Here is a 24,611-nt window from a genome sequence, read left to right on the forward strand (position 1 = left end):
CACGAATCAGTTTAATTAAAAAATGCAGAATTTAGGGGGGGGGGGGGGGGAATCCCGCAATCCAAAAGAGGACTAAACCATCGCAAATGCCGCTTCAAACATAAAACTAGAATAAATTGGCGTCAAGCAAATTAAGCTCTTTTGCTCTTTAGCCACATGAATATTTATTTGGAGGGTTTTGCCACTCCTCGACCATTCGCCTTCTCAGGTAACCAAGATACCCCAATGTCAAACCTTTTCTCAGAAATCTTGCAAGAGAAATATGCATTGAACCAAAGTTATTGCATGACATTTACTACAAGTTGAAGGACATGCTGAGGAAATACAGCAAAAGCAACATCCTCTAAGCACAGCTTTATTGCAACATTACTGATATCAAGTGCTAAATGCAGTGCAGCAGTGAAGCTAGTGGCTCCAGCTGCAAGGTTTAAGAACTCCCGAGCAGCTTCTTGATGTCCTTCTGCAAAGATGCGCAGAAATTAGTGCTATACGATCAGACAAAGGAATGAACGGCGCGCAAATCACACTGTTGGAACTTACCTCGATGCTGAGTGGGGAAGTGGTTGGTGCGTATCGCTCCACAACACGCCCCTCTTTGTCAACCAAGAACTTGGAAAAGTTCCATTTGATGGTCTCACCCAATAGACCACCTTTACTGGACTTCAGAAACTTATAGATGGGTGCAGTATTGTCACCATTGACATCAACCTAACAGAAAATGGATGCTCAAACTTTAAACCCTTAACTGCTCATGAACATATCATCACATTTACAAGCATATGCATAATTCTATTACGTGCATAAATAAAAACTGAGACTGACCCCTAACTCTTGCAATTGTCAGATTGCCAGAGAAACAAGCACAATGAGTTTACAGTTCAGAGATAAAATCTCACAGCCCGCTTGAAGTTCTTTAATCCAAGAACTAAAACTGACCATGACAGTCATAGAATACACACTCAAGCTGATTATTATTTCTTCAGCTTGAAACATAAAAAAAAAGGAAATAAGTATTGTGAAAAAAAATACCTTGTCAAAAATTGGATACTCGGCCTTGAAGCGAGTGCAAGCAAACTGGACAATCTCCTCATTAGTTCCAGGTTCCTGCCCACCGAACTGGTTGCATGGGAAAGCAAGGATCTCAAAACCTGAAGTCACAGTAAGTTAACAACATTAACCATGTTTTTGACATAACTCAACATGACGGAACTAATCTATGTGAGAAACTGAGCATAAACGAAAGACATATTCCATAATGAAGGAATAAACAATGCAAAGCAACAAGCCAACAATGAACACTCACCCTGGTCCTTGTACTTCTCATACAGCTGGCTCAGCTCCGTGTAGGTAGAATTGGTCAAGCCACTGTAATAGTTACAAATAAGTAGCTTTATTAATTCAAAATAAGTAAACATAATGTTATACATCACTACATCTGCATCTGATATTTGCACATCGAAATCAATGGCATAAAATGCCCATCCTCTAAAAATTTATATATCCCTTAAGGCCTTAAAACCTTGAAAATGAGACACAAAAATAACGGGGATAAATGATATGACACTTAATTTGCACAAATAGAAACATTTTGTTGTCCAACTGCAACCAGTGTACCTGCTTAACAGACTTTTTCTTCCCATACACAGAAAAATTACTGAGATGTTGAGCCTCACAAACAGAAACTTATGGTGCATTCTACATAACTTCTAAAGCCATGAACAATTTCGACACACAGGGGGGAAATGGTGTTAAGGAAGCAGTAATAATCAGTACCACTGTGATGCAACATTGACGATGAGGAGAACCTTCCCCTTGTAGGTGCTCAGGTCCACATCATTGCCACTTGCATCCTGCAAGCATAAAGCAGCGTCTTTTAGGTTCACATAGAAAAGTAAAATCTACTAGTAAAACCAAATTGTTGGCGTTAGAACTCCACAAGGGCCGTCAAATGGCAGACACCCGGATCAAGGAGGGATCTATGCGCAAGTACGAAACTCCTCGAGAACATGGATACAAACATCGAACTCTCTCGAGGCGATTGGGCGTACCTTAACGGTGAAGTCGTGGACGGAGGAGGCGGAGGAGGCGGCAGCCATGCTGAACAGAGCGAACCCGGCGGCGGTTGGGCGTAGCACCAGCGGCGTGAAGGTGGCGGAGGCGCGGGGGAAGAAGCACGCGCGCGGCGGGGACGGACCGACGCGGCTAGCGAGGCCGGGGTGACAGCCGTGGCGCAGCGGCGCCGCGGAGGAGGAAGGGGAGGCGACGGCGGCGGTGGTTCTCAGGACGCGGAATCGAGAGAGGAATGCGGCGGGGCGGGGAGGCATCGGGATCGATCGGGGGTCGGGGCCACGAGTTATACCGGAGGCGGTGGTGAACGCGTGTGAGTAGCAGAAGAATGAATACCTTGCGGCCGGAGCGGGCCCCACGGACTAAGGCGTTGGGTCGAGTTTTTTGGTTTTTTATGAAAAGCTGGTTTCTGATTTTTTTATAGTTGATGGTTTTTTATTAATTTTTTAATAAATATTTAGTTTTTTAGCATATTAAAAACTATAAAATCTTCTTTTAAACAGCTTCTTAATTTTTGATTCATTTTATCAGAAACTAGTTTTTCAGTTTTCTAAAAGTCAACTTCTCCGTAGTTTTGGTTAGATTTCTGACCTTTGAGAAACAGAAGCTAGAAAAAATTCAACCAAACAGAGTTTAACCTATACTGATTAAAACCCGTACATTGCTATGGGTATCATAATGTTTACAGTGATAATTCAATATCTGGTCATTCGGTATTGCTAATCCATTTTTGAGGCAATGCAATTGTGGTGTTGCATAGGACTTATAAAAAACTTTTGTAACTGAAAGAGAATACTTGTTACATTGATGATAAAACACATAATAATAGGATTAATACATCTGAAACTTTTTTAACTAAAAGAAACTGCACCATTTGTCAAGGACGTAGCATCATATCATTCAACCATCGATATACTAACTATCCAGGAAAAATGGCACTGGCACCGCCATCTCCACTCCGGCCTCCAAGCGCAACATTCCTATCAGGCAGGTAGCTTTTCCTCCCGTCAGGAATGATGGCGTAGTCACACAATGCCAGCCACCTCTCTAAATTTGGAGCAAATGTAAATGAAATTGTTGTCAAATGACACCGTTGTATCTAAGTCTTAGGCACCCTTACGTTTCGTTATCTAAAAAAACAGGAACACTCCTTCAGTTGATATGACTAATATGAATGTTGTTCTAAAACATGGGAGACACATAATTAAACCGGTAGAAGGATGTAATAAGAGATGAAACATAAAATTTGTTGAGCAAGACCAAAACATTTGAGTGATCGTATTGATAGGCTGAGCAGCTAGACGACAACGCACAGAGGGTCTTGATGGCAAATGGAAACTTGCATGGAAGTCATGCCTACAATACCCATGATTGTTATTTCATCAGGTGTATCACGTACAATGCAAGAGCTAAAACCTTTCACACGGCATAGATCATTAAATATGACACTATAGAAGAAACTTATTTGTAAGAGTTAAGTAACTGTATACCAAAATAGTTCATAAAGCCACTTTCAGACTATCACCGGCAAGTACATCCCAAGATGTCTAAAATTAGCACCAGTGTGTGCAAGTAAGTGGTTATACACTTATACTGAAAATCGATAGTTCTCTACTATAATTGGCAAAGCTAGCAGAGGATTCAAAATTGGTCAACCAAATCTATCAAGACTGCCCATCAGCCTGTGAGCACCCATGTTTACCAGCAACAATGTTAAAATTGCAAAGACAAACATGGCAAGAGACCCTGATGAAGCACATCACCTTATAGATGAAAAAAAGAAGTTTGACCTTTAGAAAATAGTACATCAAATAATAGTCAGATGTAGGGGGGAAATGGCCGACTGTTGTTGTAACAGTAAATATAATTGACATGTAAGCAAGCGTAGAAAAGAGTCAAGCGAAATACGTATATTCAATTAGAACATGAGCAACGAAAGGTTCATTTTGTCTAGCAAAGTTCTGACACAGATTCGTTGGTAAGCCTATTTAGCTACATATGTAATGCTTTTGAACGAATGGATAAGTCACGGAATAGGATGTAACATTTTCTTTACATTAATTTGCCTCAGAATTTGTATTAGAAAATATTAAAATGAGGCTGAAACCCGACTGCAGCATATTCTACTTAGCATTGAGGGTACCTTCACAATCAAATACGAAACAAACATGTAGCTGGAATGTAGCAAGAAGGTATGAGCAGTGCTCCTTCATATATTTCTACCAAGATGAATGCGGAATAAAATGATCATGAATGCTAGAATTACATAGACTATCATTGCACCGCTAGCAAAACTTTCAGTGTACATCAAATGGTGCGCATAAATCAGTGCTTGAATGAGAGGAAATAGTTCACTGACGGACATAGCAATCTGTCACTGCGGCTGTCAAGCATGGATGACAGGTTGGATGTAGTTCTAATAAATTTCTGCAACAAAATACGATATGACAGGGATGAAATTTTAGTAAGAGACATCAGACTTGCACAAATATCATACACATGAGTTATTCTTCTTTACCAAGAATAAAAATAGAGGGGAGTAGATAGAGAAGTAGCCAAGCGAACCATGGGGTAGGGCGCTGGCACTGAGAAGGGGCACCGAAGGGGCATCCAGCGACTGTACTGCGAGCCGATGGAGGAGCAGACACAACACACTAGGAGGTTTGGGGATAGTGGATCCGGTGGAGTAGAGACAGTTTGAGGAGAGATAGATGCCGGAGGAGTTGCCGCACACGGTGGAGAGGATGGTGCGGGAGCGGCCGACGATGGTGATTGGCACGACGGAGGGGTTGAGGATAGCCAATCCATAGAGGAAAGGCAAAGGAGATGTCTAATATGCAGCTGCAAGCGAGGCACTTCTATGGAAACGGAGTGGTTTCTCGTCGTGGCTGCACCGCGTGCAGCTAGGCCTCTGCCGCGACGAAAAGAAGGTCGAGACTGACCTCAGTGACAACGACAATCCAGCGGCTAGGGCTCGATGCAGCGCAATGGTGGCTCGACTTCGCGAGCGGCAGCAATGCTAATGCGGTGGTTGCTTGGGCGCGCGATGTGGTGGCAGCGCTAGGTGGTGGTGGCTCGACCGCGTGATGGGGCAGTAGGTCTGAACGAAGGTGGCCTTGAGCGCTAGGGCTCCTACAAGGAGGCACGATGGGAGCTGGCGGAATGGAAGCGGGAATTAGGCCCCCAAAGGAGAGGTGGCGGTGGCGTTGTGGCAGCGAGGCGACGGCCGGGTGGAAATCGAGAAAAGGAGGTCAGGACTGACCTTAGTTAGGACAACAATCATTGTGTTGGAGAACGGATAGGCTACGCTGGTCTAAAATAAAAAATTTCTACCGCAATCACCCAGAAACTATGATAGTAGGAGATCATAGATTGTTATCACTCGACGCGCAATGCAGCAGAAGAAGAGTTGGAGTATGACAATCCAACGTCGTGCGTGTCAAACTTCTTGAATAGCTTCTCGATCAGATCTGCGACCAGCCCCGCGCATGTGGTCACGCTCGACCAATTTCGAGTAGGTGGTCATGCTCCTCGACCAATTCCTCGATGTAGCATCTAGGCCCCTAGGTAAGTGGCGAGTATTTCGGTGATTAATGACAATCGTATCATTATGACTAATGCGTATATTTTGAAGGGAATCAAAAAATTTATTCACAATGATTGAATAGGTTTTCTTGGTCCCTCATGGAATTCTATTGGTCGATCAAAGGACATTTGTGTCAAGATTAAGGATCTTCTAGTTCTAAGTGTCACAAGATGATGAAGGACACTTAGAGTTGACATAGGTCTCATTTTGTCTTTTTGACCGTACTATAAAGGGGGCTAAGTGTTGTAGTTTGACCTAATTGAGTATAGACATATTTGAATGCATACTTGCAAAAATCTAGTACTAGGTAGCTCATAGAAACACATGGGTGAGAAGTTGAGAAGTTAGAACTCAAAGTCGACTGAATTGGACAAGTTCCAGAAAGTTTGTTCTCACCGGATTGTCCGGTGCGAGAAAGATTAAACTCACCGGACTATTTTCCCTCTCTGTGAAGATTTCAAATGACCTCACCGAATTATCCGGTGATTGGAGAAATTTTGCACTAGAGCATTTAACAGAAGAGTCATTCTTCAGAGAAATTTGAAGTTACAAGCACCGGATTGTCCGGTGATCTGAAAGGGGCATACACCAGACTATTTAACAGAAGAACTGTTTTTCTGGAGAAAATCCAAGTTGAACTGACTGGATTGTCCGGTGACACAAAGGAGTTATAACCGAACTATTTAACAGTAACTTAGTATTTTTGGAGGAAATGAATTATAAGTCACCGGATTGTCCAGTGATACTATGTGAAGGAACACTAGAGTATTTTTGCAACGGCTACTGACAGATGGCAGACAACATGTGAAAAAAGGAGTCTCACCGGATTGTCCTGTGCTGACAAAGGCATGTGCATCAGACCATCCGGTGTTCACAGAAAATGTGAGTGGTTGGGTAATAGTTAGATTTGGACCTCTAGCCTATATATACCCCCTCACTTGACTTCATTCCTCTCCCTTGCAAACCCAGAAGCATTCATATACAGTTGGTATCATCTAGAAGTAAGGGAGAGCACTTGAGGTGATTTGCAAGTTCTTAATTGAAGATTAAGGACTTTATTAGTGCTTCAAGAGTAGCGAGTGTGTATCTAGCTATTGTTTAGGCTTGATAGGAATCAAATGAACCAGTTAGCTTGTTACTCTTGGTGGTTGGCAACACCTAGCCGGTCGTGGAGATTGGAGGTGTTCTCGGTGAGCTCTTGGAGGTCTCTTAGGAGCCTCGGGAAGCTCGTGTACTTGGTTTGATGCCCATCAATTCGGAGATGGAGAAGTGGCAATCACTAGTGAGCACTTGAGTCTTGGTGACTTAAGGGGGAGTGACATCCTTATGTGGATGCTCCAACGAGGATTAGTGGAGAGTGCCAACTCTTCGGTACCTCGGAAAAAACTTGATGTTCCCTTTCCCTACTATTGTTACATTCCACATTTTGCTTCTAGCATTTCCTTCATGCAAGTTTCAATTCCGCACTTTACTTATGCTATATATGCTTGCATGTTTGTATTTATCATTCTAGCTTGCTAGGTTGCATAGTTGATTTTATTCATTTTAGTCTAAGATTGCTCCTTGTTCTAGAATTTGGTAGTTGGTTTAAGTTTTGTTTTAGTGCCCTATTTACCCCCCCCCCCCTCTAGGACATTTAGATCCTTTCACTTGACCAGCTCCCGATCAGGTCTATCGCGGCCTTGACCAGTTCTGAGTGGTCGTATCGTGCTATTTGACCAGATCCGAGTGGTCACGTTGTGCTCCATGACCAGACAAGCAGGTCTGTCGACCAGTGCGTCACGACCAATGACCAGTCCCAAACACATCGCGATCAACTTGCCAAGAAGATCAGTGCCACAATAGCATCAATGCATCTACGGTATCCACACGTACTGGGCAGAAATACCAAACGCCGATGTGCTAGCACCTCGCGTGCGGCTAGGATTTTAGGAGATCGTATGGAAAGCTTCGACTAGGGTTTTCAAGTGGCTCAACCTCTCCACGCCCCACCTCACGCCTCTCCTTATATAGAGCTCGCTAATGGGCTCCTAGATTGGAAGTACATTAGGACTCTAACACCTCATGGATCACAATCCAATCAAACCTATATGCAAATCCAATTCGCATATTTTGTTCCAACCTATTAAGTGTGTGACCCGTTAGGTTTATGTACAAATAGCTACGACTCAGAAACTCTTTCCAAACTGAAATCAATAGCAGTCTCTAGCAGGACATGTGGACTCTCGAGTATACACAAAAGATCATATCGACTGAACCTTGATATACACTTGCACTAATCTCTTCGTCTCATGATACCAGTCAAGCTCAAGGCAAGATACGTGACATCCTTGTGATAGCTCGACCATTCACTCGATCAAGTAGTGGATTCATCACGATTAACTCTTTACTCATATTGGCATGGCCATACACTTTCTCAATCCAACTACCTCGAGGGGCCCAAAGATATCTCTCCAATTATCAAGGATGGACAAATTCCATCTTGATCGCTCACATCCCACGACATATTTCATGATAAACTCGAAAACTACGGAATAGCATTTGACAGCCTCAAAGTATGTTCCACACATTATGGGAATCAATGACGATCTCAGGTCTAAGGATTCTGCAAGTACACCATTTTAGATAACAATTGATAGTACATCATTATAATAATCTCAACAGTATCTCAAGGTGGTTCTATCAACACTATGTTCTCAAACATAAATGTCCACATCATTGATTTGGTATCTCTATACCTATTATCCATGAAGCATGATCATCAATCAATATATGTGCTGGTCTTATGTATCATCACAATGATATGCGACTAGGGATCGACTAAGAATAACATCACAATATAAACAAAGAGTTTAATGAACAAGTCCATACTTACCAATCAAAGTAAACGATAGTTATTCTTAGAATAACATATTATTTAAAAGTACATGAACATAGACATGTTATATAATCATCTCCATGATTGCCTCTATGGTATATTACCTTCAATCTCCCACTTACATTAGAGTCAATAATGTAAATATCTAATACCCATAGCTTTCATGTGCACATCATACTTAGGCTGCGGAAGCGGCTTTTCCAACGGATCAGAAATATTCAAATCCGTGTGCACCTTGCATATCTTCATATCACTCCGATCTAAAATCTTTTGAATAAGGTGATAGCGCAACAATATGTGCTTGGACTTCTGATGTGACCTAGCTTCTTTGGCTTGCATAATGACTCCATTATTATCACAATAGAGATCCATTGGACTAGAAGCACTATACACCACACCTAACTTAGAAACAAACTATTTGATCTAAACAGCCTCCTTTGCATTTCCAGAAGCTGCGATATACTCAGCCACCATTTCTTGCTTGGAACTCTTCCAACTCATTGCTCCTCCATTGAAGCAAAACACAAAACCAGTTTGCGATCTCGAATCGTCCTTTTCGGTTTGAAAGCTAGCATCGGTGTAGCCATTTACAACAAGCTCCTCCTCATCTCCATAGACTAGGAACATATTCACAATTCTTCTCAAGTACTTGAGGATATTCTTTACTGTTAACTAATGAGCTTCACCCAGATTTGGTTGATATCTACTCGTAACACTGAGAGCATAGAAAATATTTGGGCGTGTACAAAGCATGACATACATGATGGACCTGATAGCGGAAGCATACAGGATCGCACTCATCCTCTCGAGCTCGTCAGTGGTCAAAGGACACTGACTCTTATTGAGAGCGATGCCATGTGACATTGGCAAAAAAAAAACCCTTTTTGGAATCCTGCATATTCAACATTTTTAATACCTTGTCAATGTATGTACTTTGGCTTAATCCAACCAACCTTCTCGACCTATCTCTATAGATTTTTATACCAAATATGTATGCTGCCTCTTCTAGATCTTTCATTGAAAAACTCTTTTGCAATGAACATTTTATAGCATCAAGCATCGAAATATCATTCCCGATATATAATATGTCATCTACATATAAGACCAGAAATACAAGTGTGCTCCCCACTAGCTTTTTTTAAACACAAGTCTTTTATTCATTCTTGATGAAACCAAACCCTTTGACTACTTCATCAAAACGAAGATTTCAACTCCGAGAAGCTTGCTTCAGCCCATAGATGGACTTTTGCAGCTTGCATATCTTCCTAGTATTTTTTGGATCAACAAAACCTTTAAGCTGTGTCATGTACGCATCCTCACTTAGGTTTCATTAAGGAAAGCTGTTTTGACATGTATCTGTCATATCTCATAGTCATAATATGCGGCAATTGTTAGGATGATCCGGATAGAATTTAGTGCCTTATAGATGTGAACATTCCCATCAACGTCTATCTTTTTCTTAAAAAACCATTTGCACTCAACTATTTTGATACCACCGGGTAGATCAACCAAGTTCCAAACTTGATTATTGTGTATAAATTCTATCTTGATCTCATGGCTCATAGCCATCTTTCAGAGTCCGGTACCACCACTGCTTCCAAGTAGGTCTTAGGTTCATTATTGTCCAACAATAAAATATCGCGCTGCTCCGTGGTTAGGAAGATAAACCTCTTAGGTACGCGACTGATCCTTTTCGACCGTCATGAGGCTGGTGTCTCCACAACATATTATGCAACATCCAATTGTGGTTTAGTAGGAGTTGAAGCACTTTTTGATGGTCCCGAATCTCTTCGAGTTGCATCGTACTCCCACTGATGTTCCTTGAGAGAAACTCTTTCTCCAGAAAACACTGCTTCGAGCGACAAACACTTTGTCTTCTTCCTGATTATAAAAGTAATGTCCTTATGTTTCCCTAGAATACCCCATAAAGAAGTATTTATCTGATTTGAGAGTGAGCTTATCTGACGTCAAACGTTTATAAAAGTAATATCCTTTGGGAGTGAGCAATATTTTATCAAGCTAACACTATGTCCCAATTATATAGTGGTATCTTGTATCTCTACCCCCAGTAGGATCTTGTTTGTACCCTTACGCTCTAAAAGACAATATAAATACGGATCGTGGGCATAGGATACCGGCGGCAGCCAATTTTATGATCACTATAGGAAATCCCTTCATCCGCTATTTCTCTAAGCCTGATCCACTCGAGTGAGTTAAGCTTACCTCATATTATTCATGAAAGATATTTTCTTTCACCAACAGTTATCGTCGTCCATGAGGATCTAGAATGGTGTATCACTCGTAGAGGCAGGATGACACCTAAGAAGAAGACTGGCAAAGCGGCGACCCGAGCAGCTAGCTCCACAATAATGCGTGTGCGAAAGTCAGTACGACAGTCTGAAAGTGCATCTAGGTCCTCTATATAGGTTTTGGATAATTGATGATTAAGGGACTAATGAGTTTATCAAGGTTATGAACATGTATTAGTCCTATTGGAGAAGTTAAATAATGTTGGCGTCCCTCAAAAAGAAAAGAGAAGTGGCACATGGTTATTCAATAGTTTTAAATTCATTATATTTTTGAATTTGAGTATAGGTGTGTCGTACTATCAAGAGGGATGAAGATAACTCAATGCTCAAGGTATCCATTTGACCTAAAGATGATAGGCACAAAATGCTCCACGAATACTGAGAATCTCTAGTATATTTTTTTCCTGAAAGTTCTGGATTGATTCGGAAGTTCTAGATAGCTGGAACCTCCGGACTCTCTCCAATATAGGAGACAGAGGTTCTACACAGATGCTTTCCACACCTCAGAGTTTAAGTTACTGTTTGGCAGGACTCCAGCTTTCAATTCCATATCAGATATTGAGTTAGTAGGCTAATTAAGTTTGTTTAAGTCTCTAATTTTAAAATAAAATAAAAATAAAATAACTCATACAAACACTCTCCATGTATCAGACCTCAAACTTAATAAATTTCCCAAGTTAGAAATACCCGACTAATATAGCCCAATACTGAATGCATGCATCGCTAACTAGAAACTGACAAGATCAACACCTGTAACATCATCTGCGTTATCACCAACTAATCTCCACTTAGATACTAAGCCACTGGCCAACATTTAGACTGACGCAAACTGCCAAACGCTAGCTAGCATGGTTGTTCGTCTTGGTTGATCTTCCGCGCAGAAGCCTAAGCCCGACTCTACGCTGCTGAAGTCATGTACCAACATGCATGCCGTTGCCTGTTTACGCACAACCTTACTCGAACTAAACCCGGTAGATCAACAGTCCTGAGCGAACACACCAACCGTGTCGATCACCAACCCAGAAAACCCCATGCATATGCGCTCAGCACGCTCGACGTCAGTCACGGCCGTTTGGTGGCCAGACCGCAGAACGCCCATAAGAGCAACATCCTCGCGTCCTGAGACCAGTGTCTCCCTGCCAACCCGAGTAAGCGTTTGCCGCGCGTGGGATGGCCGGCGTCCTGCCGAGGTTCGGCCCCTTCGGCCCGCTGCCGCCGTACGATGAGTTCGGGATCAAGGAGACGAGGCCCCGCCTCGCCGGCGGGCGGGCCGGGGGTTACGACCTCGTGGAACGGATGGAGTACCTGTACGTGCGCGTTGTCAAGGCGCGGGGCCTCAGGTGGGGCGGCGACTTCGACCCGTTCGCAGAGGTGAGGCTTGGCGGCTACTCCTGCGCCACGCGGCACATCGAGAAGACGGCGAGCCCCGAGTGGAACGACGTGTTCGCGTTTTCGCGGGAGAGGATCCAGGCGTCGTTCCTGGAGGTGGTGGTCAGGGGCAAGGGCTTCGCCAAGGAGGATTACGTCGGGCGCGTGCACTTCGACCTGGCCGACGTGCCCCTGCGCGTGCCGCCCGACAGCGCGCTTGCGCCGCAGTGGTACCACGTCTTCGGCAAGAATGCGGAGCGCGGGGGCGAAGTGATGATGGCCGTGTGGTTCGGCACGCAGGCCGACGAGTGCTTCCCTCTGGCCGTGCACGCGGACGCCGCGTTCGCCGTGGACGCCAAGCTCGCCGCGCACATCCGGTGCAAGCAGTACACCGTGCCGCGGCTGTGGTACGTGCGTGTCAACGTCATCGAGGCCCGTGACATCGTCTTCGCGGACAAGACCCGCGTCGGCGAGGTGTTCGTGAGGTCGAGGATATCCTCGCAAGTGCACAAGACGAAGACGTGCGTCTCCCGGCTGCCGTCGTACGGTTGGAACGAGGACCACCTGTTCGTCGCCGCTGAGCCGTTCGAGGACCACCTCATCCTCTCCGTCGAGGACCGCGTCAAGGTCGACAAGGAGGAGGTCATCGGCCACGTCCACATTCCGTTCACGGACTTCGAACGCCGGTGGGACGCTCGTCCGATTCGCCCAAGATGGTACGTACATTTCAAACAGGAAGTAATTCCAAACATTTCGCAAATTAAACGGCGAATACACTGCAAATTAAGAAATTAATTAAAATAATTCAGACAAAGTTAAAATCGGATTTGATCGTCATTATTAAGCATACTCTGTTTTGGTCGACAGGTATAATTTGGTGCGGCCAGAAGGAGCCGCTAAGATCGAGAAGTTCTCTGCCAAGATAAGCGTTCGGCTCTGCCTCGAAGGCGGATACAAGGTGTTGTCAGAGCCTGTGCACTACTTGAGCGACGTCCGGCCTGCGGCGAGGGAGCTGTGGCACAAGCGGCCGCCCATTGGTCTCGTGGAGCTTGGCATCCACAACGCATTCGGCCTCAGCACCATGCGCACGCGCGAGGGCCGCGGCTCCTGCGATGCCTACTGCGTGGCCAAGTACGGCGTTAAGTGGTTCCGCACGCAGACAGTCATCGACAGCCTCGCGCCGCGGTTCCACCAGCAGTGCTACTGGGACGTGCACGACCACTGCACCGTTCTCACCGTCGCCGTCTTCCACAACTGCCAGATAGGCGAGAAGGGCGGCCTCGTGACCGGCGATCCCGTCAAGGACGTCCTCCTCGGCAAGGTGCGCATTCGGCTCTCGACGCTCGAGACCGGCCGCATCTACACGCATGCGTACCCTCTTATCTCCCTCCATAGCGGCGGCATCAGGAAGATGGGTGAGCTCCAGCTCGCCGTGCGATTCTCGAACACGTCGACGTTGGGGCTGCTCCAGACATACGCGCAGCCGCACCTGCCGCCGATGCACTACCACTATCCGTTGTCCATTGTGCATCAGGAGATGCTACGGCGGGAGGCGGTCGCCCTCATTGCGCACCGTCTGGGCCGGATGGACCCGCCGCTGCGCCTGGAGTGCGTCGAGCACCTCTGTGAGGCGCACTCGCACCGGTGGAGCATGCGGCGCAGCAAGGCCCACTTCTTCCGCCTCATGGCGGCGCTGGCACCCCTATTCGCGGCGCTCAGGTGGTTCATCGACGTCTGCCACTGGAAGAATCCGGTGACCACTATCGCGGTGCACATCATCTACGCCATGCTTGTGTGCTACCCCAACCTCATCCTGCCCACCTTCTTCTTGTACAAGTTCCTGGTTGGCCTATGGAACTATCGGAGCAAGCCGAGGCACCCGTGGCACGTCGACACGAAGGTGTCGCACGCCGAGATGGCTCACGTGGACGAGCTCGACGAGGAGTTCGACGAGTTCCCGACGACACGGCCCCCCGAGGTGGTGCGCATGCGGTATGACAGGCTGAGGAGCCTCGGGGCGCGGATACAGGAAATGGTCGGTGACGTCGCGGCCCACGCCGAACGCGCCCGGTGTGCGATGACGTGGCGTGACCCCCGCGCCACGGCCATGTACCTCCTGGCTTGTCTGTTCCTTGCGGTGACCACCTTCCTGGCGCCGTTCCAGGCGGTAGCGCTGTTGACAGGGTTCTACCTGATGCGGCACCCGAGGCTCCGGCAGAGTCTGCCCGACGTGCCGGCGAACTTCTTCCGACGATTGCCCTGCAAGGTGGATTGTCTGCTTTAATTCGGGATCAAATGAAGTCACAGTACATGCAGTCACATGTTGGTGCTGCCCACCTCTTCGATATATTTTTTTAAGTTCAAGCATGTTTGTATTTGTATTAGTACACTTAAAGCAGACAAGGTCGATAAGGCATGTATTTGTATTTTTAAAAGCTCCCAAGCGAGACATATTCTTCCGACGCTAGTAAGTCAACGGTCAACACAACTAGAACTTCCACAAATTTCAAGTTTGCAACCAACATCGCCACCAAGTCCTTAAAAAAAAACGCCTCCAAAGCCGAAAAACTGAAACAAAGACGGAGAGACCCATACATCTCGCGTCCCTGAATGACGACCAGCCCTCTTGTCCGGCAATGCGTCAATCTCCTCCTCCACTCCAAGAACTCCTCAAACCCGCTTCCTCCCGCCAACGCCGCCCAGCTCCACGCCGTCCTCCTTACGTCTGGGTACCTCCACTACCGCAGCCTTGGTCTCCTCTTCTTATCGTACTGTGCCTGCGGCCGCCCCTTCCATGCCCACAACCTGCTCTCTCAAATGTCTCATCCACCCTCGGTTTCCTTCTCCAACACCCTCCTCCGTTCCTACACCGGCCTCGGCTTCCACCGCGAGGCCCTTGTCCTCTACTCCCAGATGCGCGCCTTCGACCACCTTACCTTCCCCTTCGCCGCCAAGGCCTGCGGCGGCCTCCGCCTCTGCCGCCATGGGCGCGCCGTGCACTGCCGCGCGGTCGCCGCTGGCTTCGGCGGTGACACGTACGCGCAGAACTCTCTAGTTTCCATGTACATGAGCTGCGGAGACGTGGTCGCGGCGGAGGCGGTGTTCGGCGCGATGCAGAACCGGACAGTCGTGTCGTGGAATACGATCATTACCGGGTGCGTCAAGAACGGCCGCGCAGAGAGGGCGTTGGAGGTGTTTGAGAAGATGGTGGGTGGTGGCGTCGGCATTGACCGTGCCACGGTTGTGTCAGTGCTGCCAGCTTGTGCGCAAGCCATGGACTTGAGCACCGGAAGAACCGTGCATCGGTTGGTTGAGGAGAGTGGCTTGGGGGCCTATGTCGCTGTGAAGAATGCATTGATCGACATGTATGGTAAGTGCGGGAGCTTGGAGGATGCAAGGAGGGTGTTTGATGACTGCAAATATAATAAGGATGTTGTTTCTTGGACGGCAATGATTGGTGCGTGCGTGCTGAATGACCGCGCTGGCGAGGCCTTGGCTCTTGGTTGTGAGATGCTGATGACCAGTGAAGCATGGCCCAATGGAGTGACCATGGCGTATCTGCTCTCAGCTTGTGCCAGCTTGCCGTCAGGGAAGCATGCCAAGTGCACGCATGCGTTGTGCATTAGACTTGGGCTTGTATCAGACATTGTTGTTGAGACTGCACTTGTTGACAGTTATGCAAAATGTGACCATACGAAGATGATAGAGATGATGGTCGAGAAAGGATCGCGACGGACAGAAACGTGGAACGCAGCAATCTCTGGTTATACTCACAGAGAACAGGAGGAGAAAGCTATACAGCTGTTTAAACGGATGTTTGCAGAATCAGTGCGCCCAGATTCTGCAACAATGGCAAGCGTCCTCCCAGCCTACGCAAAATCCGCGGGCCTGGTACAAGCGAAGAACATCCACTGCTGCTTACTGACTCTCGGATTTCTTGGGAGTACAGAGATTGTCACCGGTTTGATCGATGTGCATGCCAAGGCCGGTGACTTGGAGGTGGCATGGGCGCTGTTCCAGTGGTTACCTGAAAAGGACGTTGTTGCGTGGACTACGGTTATTGCCGGGTATGGCATGCACGGACATGCCCGAACTGCCATCCTGCTGTATGACAGGATGGTGGAGTTGGGGGTGAAGCCGAACGCTGTCACCATCGCATCCTTGATGTACTCTTGCAGCCATGCTGGCATGATAGATGAAGGCCTTCGGCTGTTCGACGACATGCGTAACGTCCATGGCCTGATGCCAAATGCCGAGCACTACTGGTGCCTGGTTGACATGCTTGGGCGTGCTGGGAGGATCGAGGAGGCGTACCGTCTCATTGAAGACATGCCATTCGAGCCGAGTACCTCAGTGTGGGGTGCTCTGCTGGGTGCCTGTGTTCTACACGAGAATGTTGAGTTTGGGGAGATTGCAGCAAAGCATCTGTTGGAGCTTGAGCCCGAGAACACCGGGAACTATGTGCTCCTTGGGAAGGTATATGCCACTGCTGACAGATGGGGCGATGTTCAGGATCTCCGGAGAATGATGGCGGAAAGGGGTCTTTGCAAAGCACCGGGATCTAGTGTAGTTGATGCGAGGTCTGAATCGTGCCAGACCTCAATGCAGTAGAACTGTAAGTCTTATGCTTGTGCCAAGACAGAGCAAAACGATTATTTTATGTGTATATGTCATCAGTTGGGAAAGCCGTATCAAAGTCTTCAATTTGAAAAAGATCTACTATTAATTGCTCTAGAAATTCTAATAAGTACTATCCTTCTCGAAACACAGGAGAAGCAATTATTAATTTCTCTTAACGGATTGCTAGGCGAATGCACACCAAAGAAGTCAGAATAAAATGAAACAGACTGAGAAATCAAGTGAAAATATATCTTAATTTGTATGTGATGAGTAATTAATAAGTTTGTGTGAATTTGGTTCGATGATTTTTAGATTGTTTGATCATGTATATATATTGCAATGATAATCATGACTAATTAAAGTTGGAAAAAAATAGAGTTGAGAGTTTTGTCTCTGTTCTAGAAAATTTACACATACCGGAAGGTCCGGTGCAGAGAGGTTTATGCACGCTGGATAGTTCAGCGATAGAAGTATTGAACGCCGGATGTTTCGTCGGAGCAATTCTTGCAGAGAATTTGCAAGATTGTTGGTTCGGAGGAGTTGCATATGCCAGATGGTCTATCGATTGGAAGTGTGCACGTCAGAGAATACGTCGTAGCATTTAGTGCAGAGAGGTTGCATAAATTGCTGACTTGATGGTTTGCACACGTCGGGTGATCCGCCACTCAGGAGGTGTGCACGCCAGACCATCCGGTGTTCGCAATTTCTTTAAGATATGTTTTAACTGAGGATTTTAATTATGGACTAATCTATAATGGAATTGGAGATATGTGCTTGCTTGTCTAATGTTGTGCAGTTGATGGATGCAATTTGACGACCGACGGCGGGATGATCGGGGCTAAACGGTGTGCTTGGTGTCAGAAGATCAAGGAGATCGAGCGGAGTCAAAGATGATCCTAGCTGTACACGTGGAGGTCAAGCAAAATATGAAAGGCGGATGAAGACGACATGTTGATAAAGTCAAGCGAAAGGGATGCCGGTGCAAGTGTCAAGACGACCCGAGAGATTGAGAGCAGCTAAGACTTGCCGGTGGTTAAGATCATAAGATGGAGTATACGTATCAACATCAGAGTGCTTGCTTAAGGTGTGAGTAAGTGGCGGTGAGTCACGCTTTGAAAAGCGTGCAAGACAGTTTCGAGAATGACCTCAAAATCGTGGGAAGGAGGGAAGTGCGTATGGTATCATCGTAAAGCTTGCGTCGAGGTGAAACTAAGTCATGAATGCGCCACAACTGTACGATAGATGGAAGAGAAAATAGATCAAAATACCCTTAGTTGTATGTAAGAGTGTATTACAAGAGACGGATATTTTGGAAAAAAGTTAGAAACTTAGGGTTAAGGAATCTAAGCCTATAAACAGAGGGGTATAACTATTAGAGAGGTGGAACCAGCCACCTGAGCCATGCATATAAGAGCTTTTGCCAGGATTTTAGATGAGAGAGACATGAGTGTTTAGCCTATGTATTAGGTAAGAGCTTTGTGAAGAATTTTTTTTTTATAATCTGTCTAAAATAGAGTCTATATTTGAAAGTAATGAAGTTTAATATTCTTCTTATACTTGTATTCACATCTTTCTAGTTTTCATCTATTGGTTCCTTGCAAGTTTTTTAGTTTCCAGTTGTGATTTTTGTTTTTATGCTTGTGCTGAAATTTTTCACCTTGTTGGAGTCATTCTTCTCGTTGTTAGAGGTATAAAATTCACGTACAAGTATGCACAATTGGATATTAAATTCCCTTGTCTCCAAATCATCAACTTTAGAGAGTTTCTTTCCCCGGTGTCTATCCTTTTATATCAAAGTGTTTCTTTCTTCAAGTTGTAACCTTTTGTAGCTATGACTCATATAATTAGTTTCAATGAAACTTAGAGTTCATATACAACAACGAGAGACATAATTTTATTTGTGTTCTTGATTACAACTTTCTTATTTCAATATTTTGCTTCTGCTTGAGTTTTGAGGTGCGTTGAGTGAAACCAAGGAGAATGCCATCCGACTCGAAAGAATTTGGTAAGCTGTCTATTCACCCTCTTCTAGTTGTCATTCTCGATCCTACAATTGGTATCGGAGCCGATTTAATTACTTATTGATCTTAACCGGTTATGTGATCCGTAGACGATAATGGAGATAAGTGGAAAGATTCCGCTATTTGATGGTCGAGATTTTTCGTACTAGAAGGTGCGCATGTAAGTGCACATGGTATCATCGCGAAATTTATATCGAGGCGAAGCTAAGTCATGAATACGCTATGATCGTCCGATGGATAGAGGAGAAAATGGACAAAAATATTCTCGATGGTATGTATGAGTGTACTACAAGAGAGGGCTATTTTGAGAAAAAGTTATATAACTTAAGGGTCAAAGAATCTAGGCCTATAAATAGAGATATAGTGCTATGGAAAAGATGAAACTAAACACTTGAGCCTCTTGAGCTATTCATATGAGAGACTTGTGCTAATGTTTTAGAGGAGAGGAAGATGCGTGCTTAGTCTATGTATTAGATGATAGTTTTATAAGATTTTTTTTAATATATCTAAAATAGGGCTGACCGTTGGAAGTAATAAAGTTTTTTTTTCTTCTCATGCTTGATCATATCCTTCTAATTTCTCTCTATCAGTTCTCTTGTAAGTTTGCAAATTTTTTAGTTTTCGGTTGTCATTTTCGTTTTTGTGCTTATGCTAAAATTTTCACCTTATTGGAATCATTCTTCTCGTTGTTGGAGGCATAAAATTTGCGTACAAATATACATAATTAGTTATTGAATTTTCTTGCCTCTAAATTATCAACTTGGAGAACTTCTTCTCTCGATATCTTATACTTTTGGAATAAAGTATTTCTTCCTTCAAGTTGCAATATTTTGTAGCTATAACTCGTGAAATTTGTTTCAATAGAAATAGGTTTTATATATAACCACGAGAGCCATGATTTTATTTACGTTCTTAATTGCTACTTGCTTCTTTATATATTTTGTTTTCGTTTGAGTTTTAAGTGCGTTAGGTGAAATAAAAGAGAATGGCATTCGATTCGAAAAAATTTAGTAAGATACCTATTCAACCACTTTAATCGCTATCCTCGATCCTATACAGATCAAATACACAGCATGTTGGTTATCCTCGATCCTATACAGATCAAATACACAGCATGTTGGTTTGATTCTAAAAATGATTCTGCCGAGAGAGAGAAGGGCTGTTAATTATAGCGACGGGTGGTGGCGCGCATGTTGGCTGCACCCAACGCTTCTGGTTCTCACACACGAAGGAGGGGACGTGCTTGGTCAAATGCCCCTCTCCGGACGTGGTGGCATCATGCAAGCCTCCATCCCCATTACCCATCCCTCCCTCCCTCCCTATATCTGGCCTTCTCCTCCCCCTCTTTCAGGCCTTGAAATCTTGCTACCCTTTTCAATTTTCCACATTCCTTTCTCTCCACGCTGCACCCTTGTTTGTTTCTCAACCAAAGGAAGAAAGGAAGGAAGAGAAACCATCAACCATGGTGAGTATGTCCGATCTGTTTCTTTCTTTCAATGTTGTTCGAGAAATGATCTCTGATATGGTGGGTTTTGTTATGGGCCTTTCTTGTTGTAAGTCGAACTCGGCGTCGGGAATGGCCGTGTGTGACGAATGCAAACTCAAGTTCCTGGAACTTAAGGCCAAGAGGAGCTTCCGTTTCATCGTGTTCAAGATCAACGAAAAGGTGCAGCAGGTGGTGGTCGACAGGTTGGGGGAACCGGGCGAGAGCTACGATGATTTCAGTGCCTGCTTGCCCGCTGATGAGTGCCGCTACGCGGTGTTTGATTTTGACTTTGTCACTGATGAGAACTGCCAGAAGAGCAAGATCTTCTTCATCTCTTGGTAACAATTCTCCAGTCAATATATTTTATTTTGTTGATTTTGCTCTCCCATCATGGAACATTCCATTTCCATTATTCCATAGCATCTGTTTTAATTTTTATTAAACTTTGATTTGATATGATGAATGACAGTTGCTGACCTAAATTTCTGAGTTTGGATGGGATCTTGGTTTTTTTTCCCGAGCGAATGGCATGTATATATTAGCTTATTGAACTTCTGTGTAATGCAACATTTGTTGCAGCATGGAGTTCAACCTTTGCCATTTGTTCTTGAACAAATGATGACATCAAAGCCATTATTGAATAGAAAAAACATCAACTTCCATATGTTTGCTGATGACCAAGGCCTATGATTTTGTTAGATTTGGGGATGGATCGACTAGCAACTTATCGTAAGAAAAATGAAGCAGAGATCTGCGAACCGCAAAATGATGCCACCCATATCTACTTCTGAAAACAGATATAACAAGAATTTCAGTAGCTACTGAAATTGTCCATATTCATATCAATATCTGGTTTTGTACAGGACTATCCTTGATTCTTCACCAGTTAAGTTATGAGAGCGAAATAACTTGATAGAAAATTCTTAATGAATGCAAAAGAAATGTGTCGGTCATCTCAGAACTAGCACTTAACAGACTACTTAAATTAAAAGTGATGGAGCAGTATTTACTATGTTCACAATGCCGTGCATCTTAAGAAACTGAAATTAACATCTCAATAAACTGATATCAAGTCCTTAATGCAACTTTATGTTACAGATGTTAACAGAGGCAGATGCTGCCATGATCTATTTCCCTGCTGCTGATTTTTTTGTGGAGTGACCAGTTGAGGCAAATTATCAGCATGGATTCAGATCAAAGACTCTGAAAAGGCTACAAGCTGTTTCATATAACCTGCTTCTTCTTGATTTCCATAGTTTTGATCTTAATGAATTGGCCATATGATTACTAGATTTTTATGCATGATTGTGCAAATCGCTGAACATGCTTACCTAGTAGATAGATATGTGTATATCCGTGCTTATCAAATGCGCAATGAATCGAAACTGAGCTCTGCTGTGTCAATTGAACACTGAAGCAGCGTGTTTGTGCATGGAACTCTCTGCAGGTCCCCAGACACATCAAGGGTGAGGAGCAAGATGCTGTACGCGAGCTCCAAGGACCGGTTCAAGAGGGAGCTGGACGGCATCCAGGTGGAGCTACAAGCAACTGACCCGAGCGAAATGAGCATGGACATCATAAAGTCGCGAGCCCTCTGAAACAGCCCGGACACTGCACCCTCCAGGAGCAGCAAAAGGCGTTAATTTGCATGAGCTCCTGCCCTTGCGATTCCTTCTGTTGGTGACGGGTCATCCGTTTTCGTGTCATTGTTTTCCTGGAAGCAAAGTGTTGCATTCTGTATGAGACTGTATGCCGTTTCCCTTTTCCCCTCTCTGCCGTAGTCCTGCTACTGCTGTAAACTAGAACGTATTTGTGTTTCAAGACTTGGGTATGTTATCTCGTGGCACTGTCGAGTCATTCATGTGTCTATGCAGTGCAAGTTGTGATTTGTGGTGAAGCTGATGTAACGTAGTTAATCACAGAATTTTTCACAAGTTGATTTTATCTTATATGTTGATCTTGTGCATGTCTATAACAAATACTATTTTAACAGAGGTGAGCTTTATATATTTTGACCTAGTTTATTTGGATTTATCTTCAGTTTCTACTGAAAAAAGTGAAGCCCGGACAAATAGATGGTTTTCTCTATTTTTAGGGAAAAAATACGTGGTTTTCTATCCGAGTTTTCGAAAGCCAAAACTACCAATCCACCATGTCGAGCATTTGTGTCGTATCCGTCCATAGCCAGCATTTTTGTTTTCTTACACTGTACGCAAAAAAACTTAAATATTTAATTTCTTTTATTACAAGAAATATATATACGTAACCATAGTCATACCACATGTGAGTAGTTTCTCTTATCAGAGACATATGTACTGAACCACCATGATACATATTTAAAAACGTGAAATAAATTTGCGTGTGTAAATAGGTGGACAGGTTGCCATCCCACGGTAAACAGCTAGATTGAGCAGAGCTTCCTTCTTCCCCTACCATCACTCTTGCCAAATCCTCCAAACCACCACCACCAAGATGGTCTCACTCCCAAGCGAAAGAATATACTATAGTACACGTAGTTTCAGGTTTCCTTCTACAGATTTTGAAGTTTGAATCTTGAAAAGTGAAGCTTTCAACTAAGATTTGAACTTTTGTTATATTTTTATTTATACTTTCAACCAAGAATTAAACTTACAGTCAAATGTTCTGAAACCTTGCGACAATTCAAACATCTCTCAGGGGGTAGTGCTCAGTGTGCGCAAGTGACAATAAATTTGTAAAATTAGGGTTTACATATGGATGAAGATGAAAGGTAGCAACTTTTGAGTGAGTATAGGGGCAGTGAGTGCTATAAGAGGTGGTACCAAGTAGATGTAGAGTAGGCATGAAATTTTTCGGGCCTAAAATAGCTGCTAAGACCCTGCGTAAACTCTCACTCGGCAACATAATTGGGCAATGGTCAGGCTAGGCTCGGGCTCAGGGCGGGGCCATGCTGATTTTTACATTGGGAAATAATCAAATATAGTGTGAGTGTGTGGTGTTTAAAAAACGATTCTAAGTGCCATTAGGATAGAGATGATATTGATCTCGGCCCCTTTTTTTTCTTCTACAATCTCAGCCTGTCTTTTTTTTGCACGGCTAGATAGGACTCGCAAGCATTCTAGGCCGGGTCAATAATTTCTGACGAGGTATCAAGCTGAGCCAAAACAGAGGGATTTAGTCTAAAATGAATTGGGCTTTTACTCGGCCCGGACCGAGCCAGGACTGGCCTGGGAGCATCCAAGCGATAGCTCGGTTGACGAGGAAGGCGTTAGCACAGTGCAAATGCCCGAGCCGGTCTGCGTTCGAGCGCATGCTCACGTAGGTATGTATGAGATTTTTCAGATTTATACGGTCACATGGAGCGTCGGGGCAACGAGCCCAGCAAGGATTCGATACCCATTTTGTATCAGTTTCAGAATCACTAATAAAAACGTGCAAATAGAATTATATTATAAAAAAAAACGATTTACGATTTACCACTGAATAAATATCTATTATACAATATTTATTAATAATATATTATAGGACAGATAACTTATTCGATGATAAATAGTAGAATCTCGTATTAAAAAAAAAAGACTGGCCTGGAAAACGCTCAGCTCTAATCCTGCCACGTCCAGAACCATTAACAGGCCTCGCTAAAAAGCAGCTGAGACCCGTGAGCCCGCGGCGACGCCATTTCTTCGCCTTCCTCGTTCTGCCGCTTCCTCTCTCTTTTCCTCCGCTTCTCGGGCCACGCCCGCGCCATGCACAGCGCCCCCACCATTAATCTCGCGCGAGCATTCCCCCAAATATCCTCCATTCTCCCCGGCCTCATACCCGAATCGCGACGTTTTTCCATCATACGAATCGCAACATTTTGCCCCATTTTTTTCGTCATCTCGAGAACCCCAATTTTTTCGTCATCGCTTTTGATCCTTCCCCATTACTTCAGTGGCCAACCGATTCCTCACATTTTTCTCCATTTTTTATGGAGTAAGCGTTTGAAATAGGGGAGGAGGACGCGCGCGAGATGTCCGACGCCTCGCCGCCCACGCCGTGGGAGCACGGTGCCGAGGAGCGGTTCGCCGCCGCGTCGCCCGTCGACTATGCGTACGTCGTCGACGATGAGGATGTGTCGGGCACGGAGGTGGGCGCGGATTCCCCGGTGGCCCCCTCGGAGCCCTCCCCGCCTCTACGGAAGCGCCTGGCCCCGGTCGTGCCGTCGGACGTGCCGGAGGTGGTGGTGCGCGCCGTGGACGCGGTGATCATGGGCGGCGGGATCGAGCATCTCCGCGCGATGGTCTCTGAGGAGAAC

At 44.9% G+C, this 24,611-nt stretch overlaps 5 protein-coding genes across 7 annotated transcripts in view; 4 read left to right on the plus strand and 1 right to left on the minus strand.

The window, feature by feature from the left end:
- Nucleotides 1-228: 228 nt before the first annotated feature.
- LOC133921600 (probable phospholipid hydroperoxide glutathione peroxidase) lies at nucleotides 229-2,423 on the minus strand. Its single transcript, XM_062366541.1, has 6 exons — nucleotides 2,049-2,423; nucleotides 1,774-1,850; nucleotides 1,304-1,365; nucleotides 1,030-1,148; nucleotides 541-708; nucleotides 229-460 (listed from the first exon to the last, which is right to left on the minus strand). The coding sequence occupies exons 1-6, from the start codon at nucleotides 2,322-2,324 to the stop codon at nucleotides 428-430; spliced, it is 735 nt and encodes a 244-aa protein (XP_062222525.1). The 5' UTR covers nucleotides 2,325-2,423; the 3' UTR covers nucleotides 229-427.
- Nucleotides 2,424-11,959: 9,536 nt separating this feature from the next.
- LOC133921602 (FT-interacting protein 3-like) lies at nucleotides 11,960-14,647 on the plus strand. The gene is made up of 2 exons (XM_062366545.1): nucleotides 11,960-12,924; nucleotides 13,076-14,647. Exons 1-2 carry the CDS (start codon nucleotides 12,011-12,013, stop codon nucleotides 14,490-14,492), a joined length of 2,331 nt encoding a protein of 776 aa, XP_062222529.1. The 5' UTR covers nucleotides 11,960-12,010; the 3' UTR covers nucleotides 14,493-14,647.
- A 126-nt stretch (nucleotides 14,648-14,773) lies between these two features.
- LOC133921603 (pentatricopeptide repeat-containing protein At5g39350-like) lies at nucleotides 14,774-16,904 on the plus strand. The gene has a single exon (XM_062366547.1). It carries the CDS (start codon nucleotides 14,819-14,821, stop codon nucleotides 16,817-16,819), a length of 2,001 nt encoding a protein of 666 aa, XP_062222531.1. The 5' UTR covers nucleotides 14,774-14,818; the 3' UTR covers nucleotides 16,820-16,904.
- Nucleotides 16,905-20,180: 3,276 nt separating this feature from the next.
- LOC133921604 (actin-depolymerizing factor 1) lies at nucleotides 20,181-22,259 on the plus strand. The gene is made up of 3 exons (XM_062366548.1): nucleotides 20,181-20,314; nucleotides 20,408-20,673; nucleotides 21,783-22,259. The coding sequence occupies exons 1-3, from the start codon at nucleotides 20,312-20,314 to the stop codon at nucleotides 21,931-21,933; spliced, it is 420 nt and encodes a 139-aa protein (XP_062222532.1). The 5' UTR covers nucleotides 20,181-20,311; the 3' UTR covers nucleotides 21,934-22,259.
- A 1,720-nt stretch (nucleotides 22,260-23,979) lies between these two features.
- LOC133921601 (BEACH domain-containing protein C2-like) overlaps nucleotides 23,980-24,611 on the plus strand; it is a 26,839-nt gene continuing 26,207 nt past the window's right edge. For all 3 annotated transcript variants that reach the window (XM_062366542.1, XM_062366543.1, XM_062366544.1), the window contains exon 1: nucleotides 23,980-24,611. This exon is cut by the window's right edge and continues 1,360 nt beyond it. In XM_062366542.1, coding sequence (XP_062222526.1) covers nucleotides 24,327-24,611 — 285 coding nt within the window. In that variant the 5' untranslated portion in view covers nucleotides 23,980-24,326.

Source organism: Phragmites australis, chromosome 6, assembly GCF_958298935.1.
Source record: "Phragmites australis chromosome 6, lpPhrAust1.1, whole genome shotgun sequence".
NCBI classification, from domain to species: domain Eukaryota; kingdom Viridiplantae; phylum Streptophyta; class Magnoliopsida; order Poales; family Poaceae; genus Phragmites; species Phragmites australis.